The sequence below is a fragment of the Ammospiza caudacuta genome, chromosome 1, assembly GCF_027887145.1.
Source record: "Ammospiza caudacuta isolate bAmmCau1 chromosome 1, bAmmCau1.pri, whole genome shotgun sequence".
Taxonomy (NCBI): domain Eukaryota; kingdom Metazoa; phylum Chordata; class Aves; order Passeriformes; family Passerellidae; genus Ammospiza; species Ammospiza caudacuta.
This window is the reverse complement of record NC_080593.1, coordinates 18161461-18181817: the sequence shown is the minus strand read 5'-3', so window position 1 is coordinate 18181817 and position 20357 is coordinate 18161461. Positions and strand designations below refer to the sequence as shown.

At 42.0% G+C, this 20357-nt stretch overlaps 1 protein-coding gene across 3 annotated transcripts in view; it reads left to right on the top strand.

Moving 5' to 3' along the window:
- The window catches only part of KIAA1217 (KIAA1217 ortholog), a 176633-nt gene that overhangs the window by 147013 nt on the left and 9263 nt on the right, over window positions 1-20357 (top strand). For all 3 annotated transcript variants that reach the window (XM_058807347.1, XM_058807355.1, XM_058807363.1), the window contains 7 exons: window positions 3102-3277; window positions 9695-9825; window positions 10059-10206; window positions 11898-12393; window positions 13206-13386; window positions 17831-17985; window positions 18591-18737. In XM_058807347.1, the coding sequence (XP_058663330.1) occupies window positions 3102-3277; window positions 9695-9825; window positions 10059-10206; window positions 11898-12393; window positions 13206-13386; window positions 17831-17985; window positions 18591-18737 (1434 nt within the window). The remainder of the gene's footprint in view (window positions 1-3101; window positions 3278-9694; window positions 9826-10058; window positions 10207-11897; window positions 12394-13205; window positions 13387-17830; window positions 17986-18590; window positions 18738-20357) is intronic.

Here is a 20357-nt window from a genome sequence, read left to right as displayed (position 1 = left end):
GTGCCCTGGAGTTCATGGGGAGGTGGGAGATACCACTGGGCAGGTCATGCTTGTCTCCTAATGAGGGGCAGGGTTGTGAGCTAATACTTGATTTTCTAGTTACCTGTCTCATAGATAATAGATAATAATTGGTTCAAAGTGAACTGAACTGGTTATCAGATTATGCTTGGAGTGGGTACCAGAGGCAGAGCTGGTGTGAGAACAGTAACAAATAATGGCTGAAGCACAAGATGAAGAAGAGGGGCAAGGAAGGTATCTGGAGAAATTGGTGAGGCTGAAAGTGAGAACCAAGGGTAAAGAATGTATGAGAGATGCGAGAATTCAAAAAAAGCATGCTAAATTCTGTATGAATGCTGCTTGGAGTTATAAGGCGAGGTAACTCAAATTAGCAAGAAATTGCCATTTGTTGGTGACAGGAAAGCCTGCATTGGTTTTCCTTACTTTTAGTACATGGCTTTAGAACTTCAGTACTGCTTCAAGAAAGACTCTTCAAGAATGAATGTTTAAGATTGTTTATTTGGCTTGTTTTCAAGCAAGCTTATAGTACAAAGGTTCTGTTTTGTGGAACCAGAATAACTGTGGCAGATCCATAAAACATCTTTTCATTGAGATGGTGGAGCAGAGGTGCTCAGTGGGGCAGATGGGGTGTGCACTTATCCAGGGAGTCTCACATGTGTTTCTGCTGGCAGAAGAAAGGAAAGAATGAAGTTCAGTTCCAGAGCACAGAGGTAAATGTGATGGCCAGAGACTCCCTTCTCCTTCTTGCTCCTGCTCTCCCTGACTCATGCTGTCCTTTGGCTGCTGACTGACACAATTGCTCCCCTCCCACAGTTCTTTCTTTTGTCTCTCTGAACCCATATGTACTTCTCCCTTCTCATCTTTTGACCTGTTCCCCAGGCATGAACAAACTCAAGTTTTCTATAACTAGCCAATTATTGCATGAATTTTCATAGAAATAGTAAAAATATTTCTTTGATACCAAGATTGAGTCATGTTCCAAAATTAAAGAGCTCACTCCAAACTCTGAGGTTTGGGAGTCCTCAACATACAAGATTTTTTGAAATCTTATTGTGTTACATTTTTATTCCCTGTCCTCATTATCAGACATAGATGAACTTTTATGACTGAAACTTCCTGGTATTGTTCAAGCACTTAATGAATGGAGGTGACAAACACCTTAGCTGTACACATCACCACAATAAATATAGCTCCTCTACATACCCCCATAATAGGAAAAACCATGTGCCTGCCATTTTACAACCTCACGCACTCACACATACTCAGTTTTGCTGTTAGTGGAAGTCCCTTTTATCAGCTAAGGAACATCAAGGACTTAAATTCTGGACACCTGAGACTTAAGTCTAACTTTATTGCTGACCTTCTCACTGACCTCGGATCAAATGTTTTACAGATTCTAACTCACTTCCATGTATCAAATTTCCCCACTTTTTAAAGAGCTGAGAATAAATTGTGTGACTGAAGTGTTACATGCTCATTCACCCATTTATTCATTCATTTAGGTTTTCCTACTTGAAAATATGACACAATGAAAGAGGTGTGTATCTCAGATAGTTGTGCTGGCCTTGCAGTAAGAGATTTTAATTTATGAAATCCAAATATTAATCCAGTCATGGGGAAAATACACATACAAAATACATACTGTCTTCAGAATAATCTAGATGTTGTTTATATAGTTCTGGGCTGTTGAAAAGTTTTTCAGCTTCATTTTTTCAGTAATTGCTGACACGTCTCTTCAGCTGAATTTTGAGCTAACTCCTCCTGCTTGTAACAGCTCAGATTTCACACACACACACCCCTGCAGTGAGGTGTTACCCTCCCTCTCATCACAGTTGTGTAGCTGGAGAAGAGAGTAAGAGAGTCAGGCGCAGGGACTGAAGAGTCATGAGTGAGGAACTGAGTTTGTTTCCCTCATGCCCATTGGTTGGAAAGAATTGTCTCCGCTAAGGCACTTTTCTTTTTTATTCTCATGAATTTTCTGAAATAGATTTTAAAGAAGGCTTACTACATTATACTGTGTTATAGGTATCCTATTTTTGTGATTCTTTCTGTTAGGTCATGGGTTTATTTTGTGTGTTAAATGTGATTTGGCGGTTAAGCCTGGATGTTTAGAAGACAGCTGACAGTTCAAGTGCTAGTTTTAAAATGGGAATTTTGTCCCCAATTAACATGGGTGTTTTTTAAAAAACTTACAGTATGAAATGACTCCTGGGCTAACAGAGTTGTGTTCATGTTGCCTGTATCCTAAAGCTGTGACTGGGTGGAGTCCTGCTTATCACTTTGAACCTTGTGATTTGAGTAACAGACTTAAACAGGTTTGGTATGTGAGCATGGCTCATAGCTGCTCCAGGGCAACCCACAGAAGAGTGCAGCCTAGTTTGCCTTCTTGCCTTTGTTTTGCTCTGTGAGCTTACTATCAGCAAGACAATGAATGCTTTCGTTATTTAACATCAGGCTAAGACAAGAAAGAAGGTGTGACTTGAGGTTCTCAGAAAATCGCCATATTATAAAGGGGGGTTTTTCTGATGGGTAAAGGAGGTTTTATGTATTGCAGATGAGCTGTATGCCTGTACCAAATTACACCACATGTTACAGTCCTTCCTCTGCCACTTGAGAGACTGAAAACCTCCATTCTGAAAACAGCAGTGCATTCCAGCCATGACATTAATGTGTGGGATTATCCACTAGGCACGTATGGGCTGTGGGATGCATGAGCTTGTGAGATAGATGGAAAGTGGAAGTCAAGCATCCAGCATTCTCATGAGATGCAATTAATTCTTGATTCATATTGAACCAAGCAGAATAAAGGGGCCACAATCCTTGCAGAAGTTATGCATTGAAGGTGATATACTGATCCCAACATCTCCAACATCTTTTGTTTATCAGTTTGGAACTGGAAGTTATATATATTTATACATGGAGTAATGTTTATAGGTATGGCTAAAGAAGGAAAGGAGAAGGTAAAAACACTCACTCACTGTAGGATGGTGTTTATCCCAACTTTCTGAGCTCTGCAGTGTATTCTGTTGCCAGGAATGTCAGTCAAGCAGGAAAAATTGAAGTTGATTTCTTTTGTGCAACAGCTGCAGAACCAGGAGATGCTGAGGGCAATGGTGAAGAAAGCAGAGCTAGAAATCAATGGCAAAGTGATCGAAACAGTGAAGAGGCTTGAAGATCCTGTGCAGCGACAGCGCAACCTGGTGGAACAAGAGAGGCAGAAATACCTCAGCGAGGAGGAAAAGATTGTAAAGAAGCTATGGTGGGTTGAGAAACCTCTTCAAATTTATTGCTTTTGCCTGTCTTTTTCTTCCATAGAATAGAAACTTTTACCACTGTTTTCAGGTAAATTGCATTTGTATATGGTGTTTTAGCTATGTGTCCTTGCTGTGTATCACATTGGCTGTGTGTGTGTTCAGCTCACTGGTCCTGACTGGGAGTCCTTCTCTGCACAGCCCACTGGGTAAATCCCAGCAGCACCAAGAGTTTCAGCCTCTCCAGAAGTCCCCTGTAAAGGGAGGGATGCCTGTAAGGACTGTGCCCACCCCTGTGTTCTGAAAGCCTCCCTCTACCCTAGTTCTCCCCTTCAGCCTTATGTATTATGCTTTAGGGAAGGAGGGAGAAATTTCCTGAAGAGCAGAGGGATTCAAAGGAAGATAATGAGTTTGGCTTTAAGTACAAAAATTGCATTTCAATACTAAGTGCTTTGGCTACTGCAGGGGAGAGGTGGGGAAGCTCAAAAAGAGGAGTGAAGTTTTTAATTACAGTCCTCAATGCCAGTCCTTGTCTAAAATGAACTCACTGAAGTTTCCATCTGCTTAACTGGGTACCTTATTTTGTTGTTATGTAAAGGAAGATTCTGGGGTTTTTTCCCCAGAACTTTGGCCCACCAAGACTGGTAGGATCAAGTAATTTGGTTTAGTTCAGGGTCAGCAGGAGACAAGATAAAGCTGAAATTAATAAACAGTTTAACTAATTCTAACACTTACATTTGTAAGATGTTATATAACTAATTATTTCTCATTGCTGCATTTATCTCACACCTGAAGAATTGCTTCATAATAAGGAAAAAATTTATAGTCAGCTTGTCAGGAAATTATAACTGAAGTGCCATAAAGTACAGATCCTGACAGCTGAAGAGAGTAAATCCTTCCTGTTGATCAATAAGTTGTCAAATTGATACTTCTTGTAATAAAAAGGTGCATTTGTAAAGAGAAGGTTGGGTGTAATTAAGGGAGAGTCCCGTGAAGAAGGGTTGAATGTGCAATAATGGTCCATGCTGGTGTAATTAATCCTCTCAGCTGGTTTGTAGCCTTAGGTAATGACCTCACTTTACTCCTGTGTACCTCATTGCCAAGTTCCTGGATTGTCTGATCTCTATGGAGAGAGCAGTTTGTGTGGTGGCTGTTTATGGCATGGCCTCATAAAATGGATACAGAGTGAGGTCAAGTGCCAGTGTCATTCTCTGCTACAGCTGTTCATTAAGGACAGGACTTGGATTGCAATGGTTCTGTTTTACCAGGTTTTGGAGGTTTTCCTGTTCCCAGAGTTTCTGCTACTTCTGTGCTACTTCATTTGTTAAAGTTACAGGAAAATTTCTTAAATCGTTCAAATGTTACTTCACCTCTTTTAGAGATGCTAGAAACAAACATTTACTTTTAATCAGTTGTGTTCAATGAGGTTTCTTTGTCATGTATTTGCTCATTTGTAGGGTCAGACCTGAAAGAAAAGCACATCTGACAACAATAATTTCAACAGCTGATGGCTGTTCATAGTAAGAGCATACAGCACAAAATTACACATCAAATGTCACTGACATTACTGAGAAAAAGGTTAATATTCATTATAGGCATTTACAACTAAACTGATCCCACTGCAGATATACAAACAAATGCAAAGCAACAGGGCATAAAAATTGTCATTTTTAGGATTTCAACTGTCACCCTCTTGATCTTTCCTAAATCATAAGACTAAATCAGTAGACTGTCTTCATGTGAGACACTGGAGCCTAAGGATCACTGCAATACTCACAAAAGTGTATTTACCACTCTTAGGTGGTAAATCTTAGCTTAAAAAGTCCTTCCTTCTGCAACTGAAGATTATTGCTTGAGCAGGGAGGTTGGACCCGGTGACCCACTGTGGTGCCTTCCAACCTTACCCATTCTATGATTCTGTGAAATAAGGAAATAAACATATTGGCAGTTTCATGGGACAAACAACAGAAATGTTGGTTTCAAAGCAAGCATTCTGTTGAGCAGAAAGCTTGCTCAACAGATTCATAATGGTGCCTACAAAAGTGTGCCCATGTGTGTCACAACTGTAGCAGGATTACAGTTCAGAAGGTATCTAATGAAACCTGTTAAACACAGTGTTTATGTACACTTGTGACAGTAAAATACACTGAATTAAATGTGTATTTAGTTTTTTTTAATTAGGTTTATTTATTAGCTAATTTATTTAATTAGTTTTTTTTCAATCTAGTCTTTTGACTCAGCATTAGAGGTGTTATATATAGCACTTGTAGATACTAGATTTAAGATTTACCAGATCAAGGACAAATGATGATGTTATGATACATTGAGTAATGAAGTGTATATGTCATAACAAGCATGGTAGATGTGTGGCCACTCAATATTGTACCTTTTAACCCTTTTAATAAAGGGAGTTATAAGCACAGTATTTAAATTGTAGCCACATCCAATCTGTTCAATTGGATACAATCCATAGTAGCTTACAATTTATACTTTGTTAGGAAAAGTATCAGATTTTTTAAAATAATAATAACCATGCTCCATGAAAGCAAAACTTCACTTGGCAATCTGGGAGAACTACTAGTAGCAGATATTTGGGAAAGTGTATCAGAAGAATCTCTTTTGTTTGTTTTTGAATTGTTCATCTCTCTTAAATAATGGACAGCAGAATATTCACCCTTGCCATGCTAGTCATTATGTTATAGACACTCCCTTTCCACTCCCTTTTACTCCACTCATGCCTTTTCCAGCCCGGGAAGTCTCAGTCTGCTTAGTTAACCTTCTTCTAGAAGCCTTTCTCTACATTTCATCATCCTCTTGTCTCTTTGCTCTTTCTAGCTCTGGTGCACAGCTGTGGATGGGGATGGGAGACAGGAGAGCCCTGCAGCAGCTTTGTCTGATGGAGGCACACCATGACCTCATGCATGGTGTGATCTCCCTGTCCTCATGTGCCACAGGAGCTTTGCATTAAATATCCGACATCTCACTCACAGTGGATGACCATCAGTTCTAAGGTCATCACTGTATATAAAACCTTAGGGTTTTGGGAAGGTATTGGTTTTAGGTGGGGTTGATTTTGGTTTTATTTCTCCTCTTCATTTTACAGGTATTAGGAGGTAATTTCATCTTTGATGTTTTCTGGTCAGTTAGTACCACATGGCCCATCTGCAGTCCTGTGCCACCACCTTTCATTTGCATTTTCCTGAATAATATAGTAGCCTTTTGAGATTTTTTTTTTTTGTTATATTATTAATCCTTTTTTTTTCCTAAATTATTTATAGTATGTTGAAAAGCACCAACGCTAGCAGTGGTCCCTGCGGAACCCACCAGCAAAGTACATTCATTGAGTTAGCTGTTCATCGATCCCTTATCTTTACTTCAGTGCTTTACCCGTGAAATAATTTCCTCTTGTCCCATGGCAGCTTTGCATTCTTGAAAGCTTTTCCTCGAACACCTTGCTGAAAGCCTTTTGCAGTATATTTTGTCCCCAAACTTCTGTTGTTTGTGAATTTATGAGACTTACCTTCATTTTACACAAGCCATGTTAATTCCTACCCAACACAGCAAATTTATCCATTGTTCATTGATTCTTTATTGTTTATTCTGTATTTTGATACCTATCCATCACACGTGTCTAAGTGCCAGTGTCACCAGAATACAGTTCCCAGAATATGTCCATACCATTAAAAAAAATTTATTTGTATAATTTGTTACACTTTCCACTAATCTGGTTCCAAAGCAATTTTATTCAAGAAGTTAGATGCTTATTGTTAATAGTTCAGCTGTTTCAACCTCAAGTTGCTATAGAACTCCTGGGCAAATGCAGTCTGGTCTGGGTGATTTGTTACCACTCATTTTGTCAGATGTTTTGTAGCCTGTTCTACTGATACTGCAATCTGAGGCAGATCCTCTGAGGGTTCTTTTTGCCTGAAGAAAGATCTTAGCACAAGAGTTGCCTCAGTGTAGAATATAGATGCAGAAAAATTGTTTATCTTATATCAGCCTTCTGAAACTGCATCAATGTGCATGTCTGGCTAGTTTGCTCAGGCCAATCTGTAAAGCATTCTTTCTTCCAGTGAGAGAAGAGAAATTCTAGAGACCACCAAATCTGTTTCAGTCTTTGGGTCCTAAGGGATGAAGTTTATTTTCCCTTACAGTTAGCAAAATGAAGCAGTGCAATGTGGTCCTGGGTAATTTTAGGATCACTTGTCTTGTTTGACAGTATATGGAATCAAGGGGATTTTTGATGACCCTTCCATTTCTGCTCAAAGAACAAAGGGGAAAGTGGGCCACTGTCAGCTACCTCAAAGTCCTTCAAACATTGTAATATTGTTCTTTGTTTTCCTTTCTCTTCTTTCCACACATGAACAAATTTAAGCATCTTTCTTTATCTGTTTTATTGCCTGGTAGATGTAAATATTTGAGAAGCTGCTTTTCCAGTGCTGATCTACAAAAGGGAGGAGGGATACCCCATGATTCCCAAAGCAGCACTGTCCAGCCTCAGTGCCAATACCAGGGCACCAGGGCTAGGGAGAAAGCATGACTGCAGAGCACTGTCCTGCAGGGTAGGAGCCTTTGCCTTAGTGACAGTGACAGCAGGCCACATTCTTCCTCCAGTTCTGCTAGAGTGTGTCTGTGCCCCTTATTGCAAAGACAGAGACAGCAGATACCTGCATTTTAGCAGTGTCTGCCACTGAAAAAACACCCTTAGAAGTGTTCCCTTGCTGCCATCGTGTGGTCCAGTGAATTGTTTCCTGCAAACCTGCTTGTGTTGGGAGGAACTGGGACTCCCACAGCTTTCTGAAGGCAGAGGCATTGGGAAAAGTGGTCTGAAAGTGGGAACAGGATCATTTACCTCCCCTTGTTTGCGATCTCTGTTCAGACACAGCTTATGATTCTCGATTCAAAGTAATTTTTTAGTTTCTAAAGTTCTTAGTTTTGGATTGAAATGAACTCTTTGCTGTGCATGCTTAATGTTCAGATGCTGCTCCTGCTTCTGTTCCTCTGAGTATGAGAAATACTGTTTGTTGTGTTGCCATGGACTGTTCTTAGGACTGTGCTTCTGATTTAAACAGACATACATGTACAGTAGTGCTGTAAGGAATTTTCTTTATTTTTATCCCATTACTGGCCACCTACTTTTCTTCCCCATTGAGATGAGCCTGGGAAATGCCTGGCTTTGCATGGCAGTGCAAGGGAAATATGTGGAAATGCAAGACTTGCAGATGGTGTAGAGAGCAGGCTTCTCCCACCCCTTTCCTGGCAATCCTCTTGTACCTTGATTCTTTTACAGCAATTGCAAAACTGATCCCTGATGGATGAGAAAAGTTATGCCCAAGATTAGGTTAAAATGAGTGGCTGATTTGTCAGTTCAGAGTTTCCATTGCAATTTTTTCTGTCTGCATTAAGATAGATTGATTTGTGCATTAATCTGCACAAATTAAAATGCTTCCTAGAATATTCCTGTGAGTAAATTTGGTATCTTAATAGAAGTGAATTTCTCCTAGATATTCAAGAGATGATCTTTTTCAGGTGTTTGCATGGGTATTTGTGTAGCTGCCCATAAAGCATCTCAGGGTTGGGTTTTTTTAGCAAAATTTTATGTAGCTGTGGAAGACTCCAGCTAAAGCAGTGTTGTCTTGAGTTCAAATGGGAAGAAGTGGTTCCTTCCCAAGCAAAAACAGAGTTTATGTGTCTCAAGTATTGCAAATTTTTATGTGACGTATAAGAAGATTGGAAAAAATGTTGGGAAAGGTGAGAAGGGAGCACCAGATAGAGCTGGAGTGATCACAGAATGGCAGTGGTTGGAAAAAACATCTGAAGTGATTCACTCTTAAATCCAAGTGCTGAGCAAGAGCTGCACACAATGCACACTTGCTGTTTCAGTCTGGCTGTTCATAAAAACAGCATCCTGTGTCCTGTCAGATAAACAAGTAGCTGGCAGATAAACACGGTTGTATCAAGAGGTTTTTGGTGCCAGGTTTTGGGTTGTTTCTTAACTGTTGGGCATTCCTCTGTGTGTCATCAACAAAGAGAAAACACAAGGTGCAAACCAGTACTGGATGTAGTGGCACAGTGTCTATCCCCTTGGAGCACTTGTGTCCCCTGAGGGCTACAGGCTGTTCCTGTGTTTCACCAGCTCACCTGCCCTTTGTAGCACAGCTGCCCTGAGGTCAAGATCTCTGCACATTGCAACCTGTCACAGGAATCAATGACTTGGGGTAGCTGCAAGCCTGTTCCTGTGCTGTGAGTGTCCAGCATTCTCACCTCCCCTCATGGTGTCCTGTCATTTGTTTAGCCTGTGGTGTCAGACGTAAGGGGGCCACAGTTGAAGTTTCTGGTTTAGTTTACTCCATTAGTTTACATATATTTGCTTGCAATATGAAAGTCCTGCCTAAATTGTCTGTCCATGTTATTTCTTCTGCCAGTGAGCTGGAGACATTTGTTGAAGACCTGAAGAAGGACTCTGCTGCTTCCAGCAAGGCAGTTACACTGAAGGATGTTGAAGATGGAGCCTTTCTTTTGCGTCAAGTGGGAGAAGCTGTTGCTACCCTGAAAGGTATGTACTTTTCCTTTTTACTTGTGTTTCTTTTCCTTTAACCACACAGAACAGTTTTGCCTTTGATCTGGAGGCATTAACTTTCAAAAAGATTTAAAGCTGGGATTAGGGAGCATGCTGCATGGCCCCTGGAGAGAGATAGACATTCAAGTAATTGACATTCACCCAATCGTCTTTTACTGCCCAGGGCTCTCATAATTTCCTCCTCAGCCTCACAATTGTTTTCCTTGCAGGAGAGTTCCCCACATTGCAGAACAAAATGCGAGCGATCCTGCGGATTGAGGTGGAAGCTGTGAGGTTCCTGAAGGAGGAGCCCCACAAGCTGGACAGCCTGCTCAAACGAGTGCGCAGCATGACCGATGTCCTCACCGTGCTCAGGAGGTGACTTTTCTTTTCTTTTCTTTTCTTTTCTTTTCTTTTCTTTTCTTTTCTTTTCTTTTCTTTTCTTTTCTTTTCTTTTCTTTTCTTTTCTTTTCTTTTCTTTTCTTTTCTCTTAAAGAATTTCCTCAAGCAGGGCTGAAACAGCTTTTGGGTTTGTGGTCTCCCCCTCACCCATGGCAAATGTGAGAAATTCAGCTTGCTTGCAGTATTTATAGATTAATCTTAAAGCCTTGTCAAGGGAAATCAAATTAGCCTTTGCTGTGCTCCGTGCAGTGAGTCCAACAGCCTCAGTCACTGAGATCTCACAAGTGAGACTAGATGCCTCTCAGGTCAGCATTTCCAGATCTGGGAAGTGCCTGGATGAGAGAGCTTACAGTGGCAACAGTCTCATACCTGAGCTAATTAACTTTAGGTGTTTACAGCAATTTAAACTAACAGAAACATTCTCTGACACTGGAAGGTTCATTCTCTAAAAGGTAACAGTAAGAAATAAAATAGGAAATTAGTGTAAGTGGGTAAAGTTATTCCAAAATTTCTGAAAGAATAGGCTTCAAATTCTTTTTCTCTTTTTTGCAAGGAAGATGCATTAGAGAAAGCAGAAATAGTAGATAAAGATTAATGTCCACTAAGTGCCAGTGTTTATCCATGTTTGTCAGAATATCTGAACAGCAAATAATTGCTGATTTAACTCAATGGACATTGGGTTTGATTCCTGCTCAAAACTGCAAGTGGTGATGGTCTCAGTTTTAGTTCAATTACAGGAAAATGTAAATCATGAGCCTGTTGTCACTACCATTATTGTAAGGAATGTAGTGTTGCCAGTGTTTCTATATATCCTGGAGCATATGTAAAATGGATTTGGCAATACTGGCAGATGGATAAAATGGTTTATGTAACAGGTTTTCTAAGAGCCATTTCTTATTTTTCCATGCAGGCAAATGTCTATATCCTTTCATATTAGTTTCTTTTCTTAAAAATTATTACATTTATTTCCTGTCTTGCAAAGAAAAATAGAACAATAAGCTATGCATACCAAAGTTTTACCAAATTTTTTGCAGCAAAATTGCATATTAAGCCTCATAAAATCTGTTTCAATAATGGGAAAACTCATGGCATTTGATGGCTTGCAACACTCAGAAGCTCAGACATTTCACAGCTAGCTGCCAGAAATAGTTGCTTCTTTATGTCCTCAGCTCATCCTACCCCACACTCTTGACAGGAAAGACCTTTATGTGATGCAGAACCTTCATTTGAAGCTCTGTTTTGACAATGTGCCAGACTGCTGCCTCTCATTATATGTAGCTTCACTTTACTGTGCTTCTAGTGCAGGAACATCTTATTTAGCTAGATACATTGTATACAGTTTAATCAACTGATTTTCATTCTCACTCTAAAATCATCCCACTGTAACTCCTGGTTTGGTGAGAAACTGCCAGTACATCACTGAAGGTTTGTAAGCACCTTAGAAGGCAAAACCATCTGAGTTAGAGTAGCCTCTTTAAAATTCTGAGCTCCTGGCTCTGAGAGAAAGCTATAAAATCATACAATTGAGGGCATCAGGGAAATAAAAAGCCACTATTTTGATTGTTTAGATTTTGGTGCTTTTTCTTTGCAAGAGTTGATTGTTGCATATTGCTCCTGACTGGCCTGTGTGCTCACCCTGTGCTGTTGTGTTCCATTTGGCTGGGCAGACACGTTACAGAAGGACTGCTGAGGGGTGTGGATCCATCCCAAGCCGTGCAATACTCTGCCATGGAAAAGCCCACTGCAGCTGACATTCTGAAAAACCAAGAGGAGCACAAGCCCACGCAGGGACACACACAGCAAACCCTCCCAGCAGTCCCATCCGAGTCCCAGGTGTCGTCAGTCAAGTCAGAAGTCATCCCCTTCTCATCCATGACCGTCCACCACGTGCAGAGCTCTCCTGTTGTCATGCACCAGTCCCAGCACTCGGCAGCCCTGGTGCCCCACGTCCAGGGCTCTCCCTCTGCAGGCTCTCACAGTGAAGCTGTGCCCACATCTGGCCACCCCTCAGCCAGCCCAGCCCCGCCAGAGCCCACGGCAGGAGCCCAGCCCACAGCAGCCACACCAGCAGCACAGGTCTCTGTCAATGGCAACACCATGCAAAGCCTTTTCATTGAGGAAATTCACAGTGCAAGTAGCAGAAATCGAGCTGTATCAATTGAGGTACGGTGTATTCCACTCAACCAGCTGTCCTCTCTCTGGGTCTGAGCTCCCAGTCTCACTCTTGAGGCTGCAGGTGGGACTTTTCAAATGCATTGTGGGGATTTATGTACTTAACCCCTAATTGCACTGTACTTCTGAAGATACCCTCTGATTTTGTCCCTGCTCATTGCAGAAGGGTTGGACTAGGTGTCCTGTAAAGGTCCCTTACTACCCAAATTATTATATGATTTTAAATGCAACAGAAAAATTACATGTAACCAAAATTAGGTAACTGTGTTTTTAAAATTATCTTTATTGAAAAAAAAATCAGATAAATTCTAAAATGTATCAATTTTAGAATACCTTATTTTTGATCAATAGCATGTAATTCTCTGGCAACACTTGCATACGTGGATTTCATTCACTCTTTAAATCTCCATATCCCTTACTATGGAGAAGTAAAAGTGAAAGAGTGTGAAGCTCCATTGGTTTCCAGTGGGAAAACCCAGAGGTGAACTGCTGTGGCTTATTAGAGACAGGCACTTTAATCACCAGTGTGATGTAGTAAGGCAGAGACCCAGATTTAAATTTGGCCTTTGTTCCTTTAGTGAGCAGTGCCCACTGTCAGTCTGCCATGTGTTTGTGTCAATTCTAGCACAGTACAAGTCAGAACAGTGTGCAATTACTGTTCATGTATTTCCTTTAGTTGCTGACTAGAATTGAAAGAATCTATCCATACTGACCTGTAATGTTTACACATGGAATTTATTTTTAAGTAAGTGATCACAATGGAAATTGGGAAAATAAATAGATGCTTTACTGATTTTGTCTAGAAAGCTGAAAAGAAGTGGGAAGAGAAAAGACAAAACCTTGATCACTATAATGGAAAGGAATTTGAAAAGCTCTTGGAAGAGGCCCAGGCCAATATAATGAAGTCCATTCCTAACCTGGAGATGCCTCCCCAGCCAGCAGCCCTGCCTAAAGGAGATGCAGCAGAAAAGTTAGAAGTGTCAGGTAAGGTTTGCTAGAGTAAATGGGGCTAAAGAATTGCATATCTGGAAAGGGGAGGTTATTTTTCTTACCTTCTAGAATGTTTTCAGTTTATAGATTGCTGTAATCTTGAGGAAGGACAAAACAATCTCTGAATACACAAAAATGTGCTTTAAAAAGCAGGAATAACTTGCTGTGTATGGATAGAACAGTGGTAAAAACTGGCAATTGCAAGGAAGATCCAGGTTAGGCATTAGGAAAATATCATAAAGATAAGGCAAGTGAAGCACTGAAGCTGCATGAGGCAGTGAGGAGGATGGAAGGTCCCCATTACTGGACAGAATGGTTTAGACTAGCACTGAACTAGAATTACATAGGTAGAGCTACTTAGAGGTAGCAAGATGGTGAGATGTCCTTCCAGTCCTATTTCTTTCGCCATTTAACATACAAATCCATGTCTGAATTTATTCAAAATCCAAGGAGCAAAAAAGATGCCTCAGCCAAACCTTGGATTTATCCCATTAGCCAAACACACTTCAGCTGTAAAATTGTTACCCAGCTGCATATGCAAGTCCATCCAGCTCAGTCTCTGACAGGCAATTGCCGATGCTGTGTGTGGGGAGCACAGAACCCAGCTGCCTTCTGCAGTCTGCTAGGAGTAGTCCAGCACCCCCATGGGATTTCAAAGGGAATGTCCAAATCTCCTCCTCTTCATATCCATTTTGGAGCTTTTATCCAGCAATTCCTCTACACTTCTACAATTTGCTTCCTCTTGCTGTGGCAGCAAGCTCCCATCTTGTGAAGGAGCTTTCGTTCATCTCTTTTTAACTGGTCTCACACCAGCTTCACTGAGTTCCCCATAGCTCTAATATCCTTCAATTTGGCAAACAACAGCTCTTCATTTCCTTCATAAAATCATGGAGGCAGTGGATAAACCTTTATCATGTCCTTGAGCTCTCCTGGAGTGGGAGTGGGCAGCTCTCCTGCCCCACAGACTTCAAACTCTGAACTTCCAGCCTTTCTGGTTCCTCCATCCAGGCCAGCTGCTCCCTCCCCTAGAGGCTAGATTAATTACCCTCGTTTAACCCCACTTTGTCCTTCTGGAGGTCAGAGCTGCCTGCTGCACTCAAGGTGTTGGCATGCCAACGTGGTAAAAAGCTGAAAAACAATGCCCTAGGGGCTGTGCAGACAAATTCATATAGAATTTGGAAGGAGTGTTTTCAGATCCAGCATTTTGTTCTGGGTGTACCTTTGACACTGCCAAGTTTTGTCTTCTTGGATGTTTTGCAACATACATGTTTAAAATAAATTCTGTTGAACCTCATAAAATAATTTTAGAATTCTGGCACCCTTCAGTGAGATTACTGGCTATCAACACTATTAGCTTGTATAATGTGTGGCATAAATAGAAGAAGTCAGTGAAAATAAGTACCATATGGGTGCAGTGAGCTGTGACATCTTAAAAAGTGCAGAGCACAGTAACTGAGAAGTTTTTAAGTTGCATAGTTAACTAATCCACTTCTAGAGTAACAATTTTGCACAGTGTGCAGCCAGCAGATTTGAGAACAAGTTTTATGAGATTGAGATATTTGCCTTCTGTTGTGCATAATGAGTCCTGCAATAGTAACATAAATACAGGAACAGCAAAACTTTCCCTTAATATCTGATTAAATATCTCACATACCATTCAGTTCTTCTATGACAGGATGAAAAGTTCAGTTCCAGTCTGCTGCAGACTTGAAAAGTGAGCAGCATAAGAAAAGACAGACCACCTATGTACCAATACAATATGTAAAAAAATTTTTAAAAATTTGGCCATAAATGAGCAGAGCTCATTGGCTCAGCTGCAGAACCCAGAAAGATCATGTTGCCAGATTGTGTTGTCTCATCCATTCTCCACACAGAACCTCTCCCAGTGAAGAAACTCTTTTTGTCTCTGCAAAGCACAAAGCAAAGTAAAATCACACACTTTACATGGTTTTCCACATGACTCTGTAAACATTTCTTTAATGTCTTGACTAAGACATGGTATCAAGACTGTTCCACGAAAAATGTTATTTTTTTCCTAGCATGTACATTAGAAATTGGTCTCCTTCATCTCTCTTTGTGCCTTCATTTGTGAGAATGCCCTGATTTTTGCAAGTGGTGAGTGATCAGTAACTTCCATTAAAGAGAGTTTATCTGACTGCAGAGTCTGCCTCAAGGCAGGCATTATTATTTTGAAACCTTTTGGATTTGTTTTGGTACAAGTAGAAGTCTTGTGAGAGCAATTAGTTCCCATCTCTCTGTGCCTGTTGAAAAATTCTGCAGTTTAGTGAAACACCTGGTGATAAACAAGTCCCATTTTGTTCACAGAAGTGCTGAGCCCTTTGGCACCAAAGAAGGTTCCATAATGTGAAGGTTTTGTTCATGGGCAGTCTCAGGCTTAGTGAGTTAAATTTGTTCATTTACTCCTTTCTCTTTAAATTTGCCGGAGGGAAAAAAAAAAACAGAATAATATCTTCCCTACATTTTTTTCCTCTTAGGTTTTTTTTTTCCCTTCCCATTTATATTGGGGAAATATAATTGCTTAGTAAATAGAATAGAAATCCACCTTTGAAGTTTTATGTGCAGCCTAGTGTCACTGCACTGACATGAGCAAACCCATGACAGCCTCTCCTTAGTGACTCCAGCTAAGGGATGTGAGAGGGATTAGCCTTCAATAACCAGTGCACCTGCCACACTCAGTGGCAGTATTTCTTGCCTGTGTTTTTATCTCCCATTTTGAGGATGGAGATGGATGAGTGTCTCAGAGATGTGAATGAGATGGTAGGAATCATGTTTTCTTTGTGCCTTCTGTGTCTCTCATCCAACCTTGCACTTATTAAGTGTGAGGAAAAACTTGGAATTCTTGCAATCAGGGTCACTACCAGTTTGAGGGTAATGGGTTGTGCCCATTAAAAGGAGTAGGGATTTGCAAAAGCCCTACATCATAGTCTGCTAAAGACCATCTTAGAGAATTACTCTGATTTTACAGCAGAAGTACATCTGATGTAATTAAAAACTGAGTGGTGTGTGTTGACCAAAGAAGTGGTCTAATGTAAAGTGCATCTGGAAATTCACTCCTCTTGCAATCTGGCAAGTGAGTGCCAGATAACCAGGGAGGGAGATAATACAACTGAGCATTTCTTTAAGCTTAAGCAGCTTCAAAGAACATTTGAGCTAAGAAGGAAACAAAGATGAGACTGGGTCAGACAAGGGCTCCATCCAGTCCCCAGGGCTAGCTGGAGTGTTGGAGGAGCCTGACAGAGGCCCAGGAGTGGGCAGTTATGCAGTAATTTCCCCAGAGGGAACACTTAGCCCTAAACAGCTGGGTAATCCCAAAAGCAGGATGTTTTGTCTTTCTGGATTATATTTATTCCAGCTGTTTATATAACGCTGAGTAGCTGCAGAAAGGTCATTCTTTTGCTCTTGGAAACAAACACTGTAAACAGCAGTGTGAAAACAGAGGCTGTTGCCATATTTATGATGCTTACTCTGTTAGCAGAAACACACAGGGACAGGTCATGAGCTGGGTCATGCTGCTTCTGGAAATAATGCTGTCCAGGGACAGCTGGTGGGGCAGCATCCTCAGGGGCAATGCCAGTTTGAAACTGCTCTTCTCTAGGAAGACTCTCCTCAGAAAGCAAGGACTGGCTCTGCTTGGCCTTTGCATTTGGTATTTGGATCTTCTTGGCTTAGAAAAACATGTGTAGGGCTCTTATATGGTAATTCAAAGGCAAAACTCTGCATTCCTGGAGTTATGGCAAGTTAAGTGAAAACAAATGCTCCCTAAGAAGAGGAGCAAGTGCAGTTGCCTCTGGTGATCCCCTGCCCTGCTCAGAGATGAGAGGACTCGCTGAAATGCAAGGGTGGCGTCTCCAGATTACTGCTTGCATTTTCGCTCAGCATTTGTGTGAACTTAGCTAGGCTGTGTCCAACTATGAGATGGACAGGACTCTTCAGCTCCTTGCACCTTGCCTGCAGCACCTCCCAGGCAGAGCAGAAAGGTGTGCTGGTTGCTTCAGAATTGCTGAGAGCAATGAGAAGCCTCCAGGTCTCATTGTCTCCATGTCAGTGGCCTTGCTCTCAAAGGAGGCTGGGGGGCCCTGTCTGTAAGAGGCACCCAGAGCCTGTGCCTTACCTGCTCCTGCACACTGTGCTCTGCTCTCCCACTTGTACAGCAATGGCTACACCCACATACAGTGGCCTAAAGGAGAGGAGTTTTGCTGAAAAATTCTGGGGGAAGTGATCTGGTTTCTCTGTGCAAGGACAGCACTGTTTACTTTCATTCCAAGTTACATTGAATACCAAGTGTGATTCTGTTCATGCATTCAGCAACAGAATCTTTTTTCAGACATTTTTTTCCTTTCCAGTTGAGGCAGGTATGCAAATACTGTTTTCCTCTCCTTGCCCTATGCTTACTTTGTGCTGCTCTGTTTACTTGCAGAAGAAGCTGCTGATGGAGAGCAGGATAATGAGAAGCTGAGCAAGTCTCCACCTCCTCCACCTCCACGGCGCAGTTACCTGCCAGGCTCAGGACTGACCACAACCAGATCAGGAGATGTCATCTACACGGCCAGGAAAGAGGCTGCTGCCCTCAAGGTTTGCTGATTCACACTCTAGGCAGCCAGACTCCTGAGGAGAGGTGGGGAAAGAGACAAGACACAGGCTTGGGCCTATAAACCACAAAATAAGTTGAGGCAGAGCTGTGTCCTGGAGAGCTACTGAAACTGCTCACCAGGATGCACTTCTGTTAGGCCAAATGAGCAAGTAAGATTTGATCAGTTCTGTTTACAGGAGTCTTTCTGCTCTTATCTCCTAGCAATGCAGCAGGCAAGTCACAGACTGCTTTCATTTAGAGTGGTAAGAAGATTAAAAATAAAAAAAAACAAAGCATGCCTTAAACAGATGGGGAAGATTGGGTCAGATTTGAGAGTGTTTTTACAGAAATGTTGCAAATTAGTTTCTTTGGGCTTGTTTTCCCCATCTGTTCTGGGGAAGGAAGTGGTGGGAAGTCCAATTTAGGAAGCTTTTTAATCTGTGAACATATAATCACATCAGCAATATTGGTTGCTTTTGAACTGATGAAGTAGCAGGAGGAGGGGCCTTGCAAGAGAGGAGTTGCAGTAGTGCTGAATTTTGGTGTTTACTTTGCATCAGGAGGGCTCAGCTGTGTTATCTGTCTGTGCTTTCTCATCCCCTTGTAGGAGTGCAGTGAGGATGCTGGGCAAACAGCACAATCCAAAGCCCCTAAAGAGGACCAGGCACTGTCTCGGAGCACAGGGCATGCTGTAGCACCAGCTGCAAAAGATGAAGAGGAAGAGGAAGGGGATAAAATAATGGCAGAATTGCAGGTATGCATTCCTTTTGGGTTGCACATGAGGACACGTGTGCCCAATATCACTTCTAGGGCCTCAGTGCAATTTCCAGCTCAGAACATGAAGAAAAGTAGGTCTGCTAGCCTCACCTGGTACCACTTTGTTGCACTGAGTGGTCACTTTTTGGAAGTACTACCTAATTTTGTCCAAGAGGTCTGGAGCTGAGACAGTGGTCAAGAATGCAGTAGCTGCCACTGGAGAAGCCTGCACATCCAAATGGGACAAGTAAAACATTGGTGTGCATTTCTGTGGCTGTCCCTGGCCTAGTGTTGTTCACTAGTACCAGATTGGTCAGGTGCTGAGAGCAGTCATGTGTGCTGTCCTTGGTGGGAACAGAGAATAACTGAGTCTGCTCCTGGTGGGCTGTGCTATGCTCCAGAGTTTCCCAGTGTTTGAACACTGAGACATTGCCCATTCCCTGGGGTGTAGGTGGTACATCACTGTGCCAGTGGCATGGAAGGGTGCTCTCCTGCTGGTCCTTCACTTGGCATTGCGTAGGACAGTTCACTTCAGTGATGAAAATGCTGCAGTAAATGCCAACTGTTCCCGCTACCATCAGCTTCAGCTTCCCAGGGGCACCCTCTGCCATGCCCACCTGAGGAAGGGAGATGTGGACCAGCCTACCTGGCTATTACTTCTGGTAGTTTAGAGCACTGTCACAACATGAGATGATCCCTGCTGTCCACCTGCCAGCAGGAGGGTTGGTGCTGCCCAGGGACATTCAGAGCACAGGAGATGTGGGCACTGGGCTGTAGCTGTTAGGTCTGAGGGATGCACCCTGCTCCTTCCCTCAGCTCCCTCCCACCAGTGCTGGTTTGCAGGAGTGAGAGCAGCAGTTCACCCTTGTCCCCCCATGTGCTGGTGACCAGCGAGGCAGCGGGGCTGGGGACACAGGGGCTGTCACAGCATCTCTGTCTCCAGGAGCAACCTCTGCCTTGCAAGTGGGGGCAGTGAAGTGGAGGTTAAGGTATGGAAAGGGGGCTGAGGGAAGCTGAGGAGGAGAAATAGGCATGGGAATGGCATTCAGCAGGGAATGGGTGTTTAAATGCTAGCTTTGGGAGCTAGCAATACTCATTTCAAACCAATACCAAATACCAGCTATATTTTAGAAGCTAACAGAATACCATGTTTTAGAAGGGGCAGATTGCCTGATCTGAGAGCTACAGGCTCATTAGTTTGATGTCAGTCATAGGCAGAATGATGGAAAATGAGATATGGAATTCAATCATTGAAGAACTAAAGGACAGACATAAACAGCTATTATGTAATGGAACAAAGGCAACAACACTCTTTGATCAAGTAACAGGTTTGACTGCTTCAACTGAGTTGAATACCTGTAAACATTTTGGTAAGGCATTTGATCAAACATTATACAAGATTCTTATAAAAATCTGGCACCTCAGAGTGTACCAAAAAAACCCTATTGCAGCATAATTGAGACCTGTCTGCTTTTGAAATCACTGACCTTGATGCAGGTGTTTATAGATGGGCCTCATAGGGAGCAGCAACAGGCCCAGTATCTCTCTGTATTTTTATCAAAAGCCTGGAAATACATTTAAAATCCTTGCTGTGTAAAATCATCTTAGTTCAGATCAG